General features: G+C 38.7%; 1 protein-coding gene across 2 annotated transcripts in view; it reads left to right on the top strand.

Moving 5' to 3' along the window:
- Window positions 1-476: 476 nt before the first annotated feature.
- The window catches only part of LOC126234258 (uncharacterized), a 154276-nt gene continuing 141461 nt past the window's right edge, over window positions 477-13291 (top strand). The window contains exon 1 of one of the 2 annotated variants that reach the window (XM_049942950.1): window positions 477-579. In XM_049942950.1, coding sequence (XP_049798907.1) covers window positions 550-579 — 30 coding nt within the window. In that variant the 5' untranslated portion in view covers window positions 477-549. Of the gene's footprint in view, window positions 690-13291 lie in introns of both variants that reach the window. The other variant, XM_049942951.1, reaches the window with a different exon arrangement.

A 13291-nucleotide genomic window follows, 5' to 3' on the forward strand; every position in this document is an offset into this window, starting at 1 on the left:
AACACATTTGAGAAAAAAATACACAAATTCAGTATTTTCTTACGGAGCAGTCGCAGTGGCAAGAAGCAACATCTATAAAGCAGAGTTAAAAATCGAACAGAGCATACATGGATACATAAGCAGTAACAAATATATGTGAGTTCACAGCAAACCGTGCGACAAAGCTAAGTTCTGTTTTATATAAAACAAAAGCAAATAAGGTATCAGTTACTCAACCTAATATTACGGCCGCTAGCAAAAATTTTAGCACAGTACGAGCAACATATTTACAGTGATATTCAAACAGTACAATACATATATGAATACATGACCATGAACACAACCAGCATCTCTCTTAAACGAAACCTTAATAAATATGGAAGATTTTTAAAGCACCAAATAAGGAACCGAGATGATGGATTGATAATCTGGAAATGCTCCAGTAGGCTTAGTAGTGAACCAAGGAAATGTATCCAGAAGTCCCGATATGAGTTTCACCCCCATGCTGGCTGTCGGTAGATTATAACTTACGCGGTGAAGTTAGATATCTTTCTGTTTACATGAAGTGCAATGATTGTCCTGGACGCGGTTGTTGTGAAAGTATAGTGTTTACGAATTTCTTGCGGGTAGTAATGTGGTTTATTCATTAACCATTGTTGTTAGTACGGTTACGCTAATTATATCCCAGTGACTTGCGCGGTGTAACAATGGTACTGTCAAGATGTTAGCGTGTTAACTTTTTTGTGTATTGAATGTTTGTTTCTTAGCATGACACAGTGTAATGAAATTATTACCATACTTTCTGATGTGATCGTCTTAGAGATGGAGCTCAGAATTATTGTTGGTTGCATTTTCACTTTTTATATGCGCTTTTTGCTTTGAATAAATGTGTGCCATCATGGAGGAAGCATCCGCGTATTGTTAATCAAGTTAAATTCTGTTGCATTTGTGTAAGCAAGGGTAATAGTGTCGAAGTAGCAAATATTTCTGTTTGTTTTGTTCATTTACTCATCCAGGGAAAATGACAACGAAACAGCTTTTGTCATTTTGGCACCACAATACAGTGAATATAAATTGCTAAAAGTGTTTCACATATACGAGTGTGTTTTCGCGGGGGTACGACAGGCTGTCGACCGAGTCCTTCAGAAGTTTCCCAATATTCGCCTGAAATCATTTTAGGAGAACCACAAAACCGGGTTGCTGGGCACAGCGAGCAAAATCCTCCCGTGTATGACCTGTCTCATTTGGTTGGTGAGATTCCGAATAAGTGTGATGATTGTATTTCGTGTAATTTTACGTGTTTGTTAAAACAGGAGTTCATATTTTAGAGTTAAGTAAGCATCGTAATTGAATGATATTGTTTGTTCAACCCTTACGTATATGATAAGGATTGTATTTAATTAATTAGTTTGATAGCATATTTAATACCAAAAGAAATCCGGAGAACGTCTTTAGTTGTGACGTGTTAAGTTCCTTGTTGATAATTGCATACCGCCAATTATGCCACTATGTGGCAGTTGTCTTTCTTGTGCCGTAGTAACCACAATTTTCTGTTTCACCGCCACCACGATTTGCCATGTACAGATGAGTAACGGTCTCTTTAGGCATTTTCATGGATTTTGCCCAGTTTGTTCAAGTGGCTCATTAAACAGTAATGTAGTTTCTGTGCAATTTTTGATGCTAGTTAATAAGATTATAGTTTATTTCTTGTCTGTCTCGTTTGTTGTTAAGTAGAATAATTTCTGCATTGTTTCAGTTGGTGAAATTGTATCCATTTTCCTGCAGCTGTTATGTTTTCTATTGAAACCAAACAATGTATAGGTGCCATTTTATTATTTTTACCATATCTCGAAAGGCTTGATGTGGCTTGTCGGATGTTAAGTTACTTCCAGGCTGTCATTACTTCCATTATGTACTCCCTGTGTCTGTCATTCAGCTCTTTTGACCTCTACAAACAGTTTATAAAATCTTGGAAAGCTTGCACAATTTTCCTCACCTGCTGCCTTCTTGACTGGTGAAACAGGGTATCTGTACAACATAAACCCTCTCATGGTGTTTCTTATTTCTTGGTTGCAATTCTCACTTTCTCTTTCTTCATACCTGGAACATGTTTTGGAATTTTCATAAATATCTTTGTTAAATAATAACACGTATTTCTATTGCTAATATTGTTGATAAACAAAAAAATTAATATATGAATCAAAAATTTTGCAGTATGTATGGATCTGAGAAATCTCTTATTTCTAGTATTGCTGCTGAATGATATTAGGTACTGGTAACGTGAAAACATTCTAAGCTGTGCATACAAGTTAATAAGGGAAAAAAGGGTTTCTATTTGATCCCATGTATCTGAAAGCTGTTCAGTGGGATGTTGATGAGCCCAGTCAACCAATCTGTATCCCAGGTGACAGTATTACTGTAGTAGATGTAAGCTAATGTGACAGGCTACATTAAGAAATATACAAAAACTTGAGGTTTGAAAAGTTATGAACAATTCAAATATGAAAAAGTAATTAAGTGCAGCCAGTGGTACGGGGAAAAGTACAAAATGTTAACAGTTGTCGAATCAAGATTTAATTCTGATATTCTATATTTATTTATTTTTAATTTTTTGAAGCATGAGACTTTTTCAAATGTCATGTTTAAGTGTACAATGTACATAAAGAACTAAATAATAAAAAATTACACTGTTTTAAGAGGGTAATTAATAATGTGATAACTGTGCTGATAGACCAATAGTCATTAACATGACAGAGATTTGAGCCCCAAGAAATAATTCTGAAGAAATAATCACCGGATGGTTTCACTAACAACATGAAACAGTTAACAAAGCAAAAACCAAAAAACTGAGATGACATGACAGGTCTAATCAGAATAACGCTATTGCAACATTCTGTACACTTGCCATCTCACTAAGCATAGAGGGTAAGTTAAGCCACGTAGCCTAAACCAAAATCACCAGGAAAAAAAAAAACTATTTTGTAAACCTAACAAAAGAAGGAGGTCTACAAGAGAAACATACAAATAAAAACATCGAAGACATCTTGTACATGACATATGAAGCCACATTTCAAGGAATATACTGTTGGCTTGTGTTATTCACTGGACCTGGTCTAACAGTGTTATTGGGTTTGTGTATTTAATGCAATGATGCTGGTGATAGTAGTAACTGATAATATAAAAGTTTTTTGGAGACTACTATAATGTTACCACCCCCATGGACCTTGCCGTTGGTGGGGAGGCTTGCATGCCTCAGCAATACAGATAGTCGTACTGTAGGTGCAACCACAACAGAGGGGTATCTGTTGAGAGGCCAGACAAACGTGTGGTTCCTGAAGAGGGGCAGCAGCCTTTTCAGTATTTGTAGGGGCAACGGGCTGGATGATTGACTGATCTGGCCTGTAACACTGTCCAAAATGGCCTTGCTGTGCTGATACTGCGAATGGCTGAAAGCAATGGGAAACTACAGCCGTAATTTTTTCCAAAAGCATGCAGCTTTACTGTATGGTTAGATGATGATGGCATCCTCCTGGGTAAAATATTCCAGAGGTAATATAGACCCCCATTCAGATCTCCGAGCGGGGACTACTCAGGAGGACGTTGTTCCCAGGAGAATGAAAACTGGCGTTCTACGGGTCGGAGTGCAGAATGTCAGATCCCTTAATCGGGCAGGTAGGTTACAAAATTTAAAAAGGGAAATGTATAGATTAAAATTAGATATAGTGGAAGTTAGTGAAGTTCTGTGGCGGGAGGAACAAGACTACTGGTGAGGTGAATACAGGGTTATAAATACAAGAGCAAATAGGGGTAATGCAGGAGTGGGTTTAATAATGAATAAAAAAATAGCAATGCGGGTAAGCTACTACACACAGTATAGTGAACGCATTATTGTGGCCAAGATAGATACGAAGCCCACACCTACCACAGTAGTACAAGTTTATATGCCAGCTAACTCCGCAGATGATGAAGAGATTGATGAAATGTATGATGAGATAAAAGAAATTATTCAGATAGTGAACAGAGATGAAAATTTAATAGTCATGGGTGACTGGAATTATATAGCAGGAAAAGGAAGAGAAGGAAACGTAGTAGGTGAATATGGAATGGGGGTAAGGAATGAAAGAGTAGGCTGCCTGGTAGAATTTTGAACAGAGCATAACTTAATCATAGCTAACACTTGGTTCAAGAATCATGACAGAAGGTTGTATGCATGGAAGAAGCCTGGAGATACTGGAAGGTTTTACAGATAGATTATATAATGCTAAGACAGAGATTTAGGAACCAGGTTTTAAAATGTAAGACATTTTCAGGGGCAGACGTGGACTCTGACCACAATCTGTTGGTTATGAACTGTAGATTAAAACTGAATGAACTGCCAAAAAGTGGGAATTTAAGGAGATGAGACCTGGTTAAACTGTCAAAACGAGAGTTGTAGAGAGTTTCAGGGACAGCATTAGGGAATGATTGATATGAATGGGGAAAGAAATACAGTAGAAGAAGAATGGGTAACTTTGAGAGATCAAATAGTGAAGGCAGCAGAGGATAAAGTAAGTAAAAAGACGAGGGCTAATAGAAATCCTTGGGTAACACAAGAGATATTGAGTTTATTTTATGAAAGGAGAAAATGCGGTAAATGAAGCAGGCAAAAAGGAATACAAATGTCTCAAAAATGAGATCGAGGGGAAGTGCAAAATAGCAAGCAGGGATGGCTAGAGGACAAATGTAATGATGTAGAGGAGTATATCACTGGGGGTAAGATAGATATTGTCTACAGGAAAATTAAGGAGACCTTTGGAGAAAAGAGAACCACTTGCATGAATATCAGGAGCTCAGATGCGAACCCAGTTCAAAGCAAAGAAGGGAAAGCAGAAAGGTGGAAGGAGTATATAGAGGGTCTATACAAGGGCAATATCCTTGAGGACAATATTATGGAAATGGAAGAGGATGTAGATGAAGATGAAATGGGAGATATGATACTGCGTGAAGAGTTTGACAGAGCACTGAAAGACCTAAGTCGAAACAAGGCCCCGGGTGTAGACAACATTCCATTAGAACTACAGATAGCCTTGGTAGAGCCACCTGTGATAAAACTCTACCGTCTGGTGAGCAAGATGTATGAGACAGACTAAATACCCTCAGACTTCAAGAAGAATATAATAATTCCAGTCCCAAGGAAACCAGGGGTTGACAGATGTGAAAAATACCGAACTATCAGTTTAATAAGCCATGGCTGCAAAATACTAACAAGAATTCTTTACAGAAGAATGGAGAAACTGGTAGAAGCCGCCATTGGGGAAGATCAGTTTGGATTCCGTAGAAATGTTGGAACACGTGAGGCTATACTGACCCTACCTATCTTAGAAAATAGATTAATAAAGGCAAACCTACATTTCTAGCATTTGTAGATGTAGAGAAAGCTTTTGACAATGTTGATTGGAATACTCTCTTTGAAATTCTGAATGTGGCAGGAGTAAAATACAGGGAGCGAAAGGCTATTTACAATTTGTAGTAGAGAAACCAGATGGCAGTTGAAAGAGTCGAGGGGCATGACAGGGAAGCAGTGGTTGGGAAGGGAGTGAGACAGGGTTTAGCCTATCCTCGATGTTATTCAATCTGTATATTGAGCAAGGAGTAAAGGAAACAAAAGAAAAATTTGGAGTAGGAATGAAAATCCATGGAGAAGAAATAAAACCTTTGAGGTTCGCCGATGACATTGTAATTCTGTCAGAGATAGCAAAGGACCTGGAAGAGCAGCTGAATGGAATGGTCAGTGTCTTGATAGGAGGAAATAAGATGATCATCAACAAAAGCAAAATGACCCTAATGGAATGTAGTTAAATTTAATCGTGTTATGCTGAGGGAATTAGGTTAGGAAATGAGACGCTTAAAGTAGTAAATGAGTTTTGCTATTTGGGGAGCAAAATAACTGATGATGGTCGAAGTAGAGAGGATATAAATTGTAGACTGGCAATGGCAAGGAAAGCGTTTCTGAAGAAGAGAAATTTGTTAACATCAAATATAGATTTAAGTGTCAGGAAGTCATTTCTGAAAGTATTTGTATGGAGTGTAGCCATGTATGGAAGTGAAACGTGGGCGGTAAATAGTGTAGACAAGAAGAGAATAGAAGCTTTCGAAATATGGTGCTACAAAGAATGCTGAAGGTTAGATGGGTAGATCACTTAACTAATGAGGAGGTATTGACTAGAATTGGGGAGTAGAAAAATTTGTGGCACAACTTGACTAGAAGAAGGGATCGCTTGGTAGGACATATTCTGAGGCTTCAAATTATCACCAATTTAGTATTGGAGGGCAGCATGGAGGGTAAAAATCGTAGAGGGAGACCGAGAGATGAATACCCTGAACTGATTCAGAGGGATGTAGGTTGCAGTAGGTACTGGGAAATGAAGAAGCTTGCACAGGATAGAGTAGCATGGAGAGCTGCATCAAACCAGTCTGGACTGAAGACCACAACAACAACTATAATGTTAGTAATTATGAATGATTAGGGAATGAATTGACGGTCCTGCTGTTTAAAATCCGACAAACTAATGCAAACTGTTTTTTATGAGAAAGTAGGCCTATTTAAATTTTATGCTAGGTAAGTTTGATTCACGAGTTGTTATGGTGATGAGGAGCTTGTTAAGCTATATTTCACCATTCACACATGGACTTTGGTCTTTTATTCTTAATTTAGCTATATTTCTGCTGTAGTTACCCTTACTTCTAATTTTGTTGTCATGAACATCATTAGGTATTGATGTTTTACAAATAGTTCATGACAAAATTCTCTTTATTTTAATCCATGCATCAGTCCGCACTTCTTTGTGGTAACCTATTAGTAGTTTACTGAGGCATAAGTCACTATTAATTTCCACGTATATAAAGTTATTCAAATGGGTTTTTACTGTCTATGAGTCTGGGGCATGCAATCAGACTTTCAGAACTATATGATCCACAGAGTCCTAAAAATATAAGGGCAGGCAAGTGTGAGAATTATCACAGAATCAGTTTGAAAGCTCATGCATCCCAAGCTGCTGGTGAGGATAATATACGGATGGATGGAAAAGGAAATTGAGACTCTGTAAGGTGGAAGCAAGATTTATGAAAAATCAAGATATGTTCATAGGGTTTGTTGACACAGAAAGAGTGTTTGACAATGTGAAATGATGTTAGATGTTTGAATTTTTCAGTTAAATAGATCTAACCTATCCCTAGTGAAAGTGAGTGAGAATTGCAGTAGCTATTAAATCAAATGAACATTCTAACGAGAACACATTATGGAGTAAATCTGAGAAAGGAAAAAAAGTAATGAGGATTGCAGAAATGAGATGGCCAATAAACTTAACATCAACACTGGGGACGTTGAACTGATGATGTGAAGTAATTCTGTTACTTTGGAAGGCAAGTAGCGCAAGACAGAAGAAGTAAGGACATAAAAAGCAGGCACCACAAAGAATGTGCTCCTGGCCAAAAGAAGCCTACTAATATTAAACATCAATCTTAATTTGTTGAAGAAATTTCGAACAATGTTCATTTGAGTGCATTATTGTATGCAAGTGAGGCATGGACTGTCAGAAAACTGGAGAAGAACAGAATCAAAACATTTTTATGATTTGATCTATAGAAAATTAGATAAAGTGATAAGTTAAGAAATGAGGAGGTTCTTTGTAGAGTTGGTGCGGAGAGGAACTTAGGGGAAACATTGACAAGAAGAAGGGGCAGCATGATAGGACATGTACCGGATGATCAAAAAGTCAGTATAAATTTGAAAACTGAATAAATCACAGAATAATGTAGATAGAGAAGTACAAATTAACACACATGCTTGGAATGACATGGGGTTTTATTAGAACCAAAAAAATACATAAGTTCAAAAAATGTCCGACAGATGGCGCTTCATCTGATCAGAATAGCAATAATTAGCATAACAAAGTAAGACAGAGCAAAGATGATGTTCTTTACAGGAAATACTCAATATGTTCACCATCATTCCTCAACAATAGCTGTAGTCGAGGAATAATGTTGTGAACAGCATTGTAAAGCATGTCCGGAGTTATGGTGAGGCATTGGTGTCGGATGTTGTCTTTCAGCATCCCTAGAGATGTCGATCGATCACGATACACTTGTGACTTCAGGTAACCCCAAAGCCAATAATTGCACGGACTGAGGTCTGGGGACCTGGGAGGCCGAGCATGACGAAAGTGGCGGCTGAGCACACGATCATCACCAAACGACGTGTGCAAGAGATCTTTCACGCGTCTGGCAATATGGGGTAGAGCTCCATCCTGCATAAACATCGTACATTCCAGCAGGTGTTTATCAGCCAGGCTGGGGATGAACATATCGGCGTACCTCTCACCCGTCACGGTAGCAGTTACAAAACCAGAATAACGTATTTCTTCGAAGAAAAAAGGCCCGATAACGATAGATGTGGTAAACCCAACCCATACTGTGACTTTCTCGTCGTGCAATGGAGTTTCCACGGCAGTTCTAGGATTTTCGGTAGCCCAAATTCTGCAGTTTTGGGTGTTGACAGACCCTCAGAGTGTGTAATGAGCTTCGTCGGTCCACAACACATTACTCAACCAATCGTCATCTTCCGCCATCTTTTTAAATGCCCACACCGCAAATGCCCTCCGCTTCACTAAATCGCCAGGTAACAGTTGATGATGCTGATGGATTTTGTACGGATAGCATCGGAGAGTACGCCTAAGTGCCAAGCAAACAGTAGTGTATGGAATGCCGGTGCGACTGTGCGAACCCACTACAGTTTCCACTTCTTCCTGAACTGTCTCAGCGGCATTACGCCTTGTGCTCGCTCGGCCACTACGGGGTCTATCGTCTAAACAACCCGTGGCTTCGAACTTCGAAATCATTCTTGCCACAGCTGCATTTGTCAATGGACCTGTACCTGTTCGAATCCCCTTCCTATGGTGATAGGATCGTAACGCTGAACTAGCACATTCCCCATTCTGATAATACAGCTTCACTAAAAGCGCCTCTTCAGGTAACGCCAACATGGTGCGACTGCTGGTGCATCTGATTCTCTCTCTCATTACAGCTCCTTTTATACACAATTTTCATGCGCAGTCACTGACGTTTTGCTGTCCAGCGCCATCTGTCGGACATTTTGTGACTTTTTTTTTTTTTTAAGAAAACCCCATGTCATTCCAAACATGTGTGTCAATTTTTACCTCTCTATATACATTATTCCCTGGTTTATTAAGTTTTCAAATTTATACTGACTTTTTGATCACCCGGTATTAAGATATCAAGGAATAACTTCTGTGGTACTGTAGAGGGTAAATAAGATAGGCGAAGACAGAATGGAATATGTCCATCAAAGAATTGAGGATTTTCAACATAAAACTCGGAACACCCTGAGGTATAGTTTCTTATGCAAGCCGATACATATGGATCTGTACCCACAAGGGGACGACTGTCATCATCCTGTGCTGACCAATGGTGCCTCAAATCTCAAAAAGGTTTTTCAGTATAAAGGCTATCCACCAAAGAAGGTCCGCAGGGCTTTGCGATTCAAACTGAAGATGAGTATTTCACCTGAAGAAACTGAAGAGAGAAGTTTCAAGCCTGTCACCTTCCTACTATTTGTAGGTTGTATGCTCGCAAAGCATAAAGTGAATGTTACTTTTCTGCGATCACCAAAGGTACGTAGCCACATTCGTTGGCTTTGTGAAGGTTGACTCTACAGAATTCAGGCACGTGTAAGATTCCCTGTCTTTGTGGCGTGTCATATAATGGACATACATCTGCATCTATACTCCACAATTCACCTTGTGGTGTGTGGCAGAGGGTACTTTGTGTACCACTGTTACTTCCCCCTTTCCTGTTCCAGTCACGAATAGTGTGAAGGAGAATGATTGCTGTTAAACCTGTGTGCAGGTTTGAATCTCTCTAATTTTATCTTCATGACCTTTTCACAAGATGTAGGAGGAAGCAATATATTTTTTGACCCTTTTAGAAATGTATGCTCTTGTAAGTTCAACAATTAAACAACACTGTGATGCAGGAGCCCTCTCTTGCAGCGTCTGCCACTGGAATTGGTTGACCATCTCTGTAATTCTTTTGTGCTTACTAAATGAACCGGTAACAAAAGGTGCCACTCTTCGTTGGATCTTTTCTATTCCCTCTTTTCAGTCCTATCTGATTGGGATCCCATTCTGACACGCAATATATTGGTTGAATGAGTAATTTGTAAGCTACTTCCTTTGTCGATAGACTTCATTTGCTGAGGATTCTCCTAATGAATCAGTCTGGCATCCGCCTAACTTGTGATTAATTTTGTGTGGTCGTTCCATTTCAAATCACTCCATATGCATACTCCTAGATATTTTATGGAAGTAACTGGTTCCAGTGATTGTTCTCCTTTTTTACAATAAAATAATTTTGGCTCTTTCTGTGTATGTATTTGCAGTATGTTAAATTTGTTTATGTTGAGGGTCAGTTTCCACTCCCTGTAGCATGCACTGGTCCTCTGCATACTTTACATGCTGTTGGAGAATGTTCGGTGGAACATTAATGCTATAAGTGCCTGCTACAGCCTGCTAAATATGCAGTGACTTAGAACAGCAGTCAGTGAAGCTACACTATTGACTACGTGTGTGTCCTCATTTTAACATTTGTTTCATCCTTTTGGGATCTGGTTGTCAGGGAAGCCATTGAAATATGTTTTGATGAGCAATTTAATTGTCGATGGTTTTAACCTTGAAAAATGTGGTATCTGGCATTGGCAATAGTTAGCATTCATAGACAATAGTACTGTTCATGTCGGCGAGAATGTGTGACACAGCACTGTTACCAGGAGGCATTGTCAAAGCTAGTTGTGATATTTCTCCCATTATGATTATTCGTGTATGCTTGCACAATTAACTAGCCCTACTGGTATTTGAGGTGGGCTGCACTGCTTTATTGTCAGTCTTCACAGCTTGCTCTAGAGATGGTTTAATGATTTACAGCTGAGATACTAGCAGAAACAGTCTGGTTGTGGATGGAGTTTGCATATGGGTGAATTCCCATAATTCAAAGGACCATCTGATTTATGGCACTGTAATTAAATTCATAAGATTTAAGACCATGTTCTGTTATTTTCCACAAGTGTGGCAGACACTCTGTTATCAATACTTGTAATATGTCAAGTTTATTTCTAAGATTTTTCTGGTTTGAGTGGATCATCTCCATTCTGCTCCATTTTTTGTTTATTGCTGTGTGGCTGTTGCAGTTTACTGCTATAAGGGATGCAACATCAGCTACTTCATGACTTCTCTCTTCTGGTTGTTCAACATTAAACAATACTCCAGATTGTTATAACCAGGTCCAACAGGTGTCTGGCTTCCTCAGCATGTAAACTTTCCCTCCTTTACTAATTGTTTTATTTGGACAGCCTAACTTGTTAACATTGAATATAAATTTAAAAGTTAGAAAGTTTTTTTGAAAATATTGTTTGGGATTTGGTCTAAATGTAATTGTTGCCGCTGTTGTTGTCTTCATTACGAAGACTGGTTTAAAACAGCTCTCCACACTAATCTGTCCAGTGAAAGTATTTTACCTCCGCATAACTACTGCAGCCTACATCCATATGAACCTGATTCCTTATTTTGAGCCTTGGTCTTCACCTACAATTTTTACCCATCAGAATTCATTCCATTACCAAACTGACTACATCTTGATGCCTAACCTAACCTAACCTAACCTAATGATGTATTATATGAACCTCTCCATTCTTTTCATCAAATAGTGTCATAAATTTCTTTTTTCCGTAATTCAGTTAAGTGCAGTGTCATTTGTTATTTAATCTACTCACCTGACTTTCAGCATTCATTCATAGCACATTTCAAAAGCTTTTGTTGCCTTAGCCATTTATTTCCTATGTTTAACTTCCTTACAAGGCTACTCTCCAGTCAAATACCTCAGAAAAGACCTTTTTTTTTTACATTTAAATTTATATTCATTGTTAACAGATTTCTCTTTTTGAGCAGTGCTCTTCTTGCTATTGCCAGTGTTATTTTATCTACATCTACATACTTACTACGCAAGTCACCATACAGTGCATGGCTGAGGGTACCCTGTGCTACTACTATTTGTTTCCTTTCGTGTCCCACTTACAGATAGAGCAAGGGAAAAACGATTGTCTGTATGCCTCCTTATGAGCCCCAAACTCTCATATCTTATCTCTGTGGTCCTTAGATGAAATGTATGTTGGTGGCAGTATGATCGTTCTGCAGCCATTTTCAAATGTCTGTTCTCTAAATTTTCTCAGTACTAGTGATCCTTGGGAAAAGGATATTGTCTTTCCTCCAGAGATTTCCCTTTTCATTTCCTGAAGCAATTCCTGCATGTTGTTCAAACCTACTGGTAACAAATCTAGCAGCCCACCTCTGAATTTCTTCATTGTCTTACTGTAATCCAACCCAGTGTGGATCCTAAACGTTAGAGTGGTACTCAATAACAGGTTGCACTAATGTCCCATATGCAGTATCCTTTACAAATGTACCACACTTTCCTAAAATTCACTCAATAAACGAAAGTCAAGCATTCACATTTCTTACCAAAATCCTCATATGCTCATATTCCACTTTATGTCGCTTTGCAGTGTTACACCCAGATATTTAAACTCCATGATTGTGTCGAGCAGGACACTACTAATGCTGTATCTGAACATTACAGGTTTGTTTGCTCTACTCATCCACATTAACTTACATTTTTCTACATTTTGAGCTATGTTCCATTCAACACATCAGCTAGAAATTTTGTCCAGGTCATCTCGTAATGTCCTACAATCACTCATCTTCAACACTTCCCCTTACACCACAGCATCATCAACAGACAACTGCGGACTGCTGCCCGCCCTGCCCGCTAGATTATTTATGTATACAAAAAATAGTGGCGGTCCTATCACACTTCCATTGGGCATTCCTGATGATACTCTTGTATCTGCTGAAAACTCATCATGAATGACAACATACTGTGTCCTGTTATGAAGTCTTCAAATCACTCACATATATGATAACCTATTCTGTATGCTCATAACTTTGTTAACAATCTGCAGCGTGGTACGGTGTCAAATGCTTTTCGGAAATCTAGAAATGTGGAATCTGCCTGTTGCCCACCATCCATAGTTCAGAGTATATCACAAGAAGAAGGGCAAGCTGAGTTTCACACAAGCAGTGCTTTCTAAAACTTTACTGATTCATAGATATAAGCATTTTGGTCTCTAGGAAATTTATCATTTGAACTCGGAATATAATTCTGCAGCAAACTGATGTTAAGGACGTTGGGCTGTAGTTTTGTGGGC

Source organism: Schistocerca nitens, chromosome 2 (genome assembly GCF_023898315.1).
Source record: "Schistocerca nitens isolate TAMUIC-IGC-003100 chromosome 2, iqSchNite1.1, whole genome shotgun sequence".
Lineage (NCBI taxonomy): Eukaryota > Metazoa > Arthropoda > Insecta > Orthoptera > Acrididae > Schistocerca > Schistocerca nitens.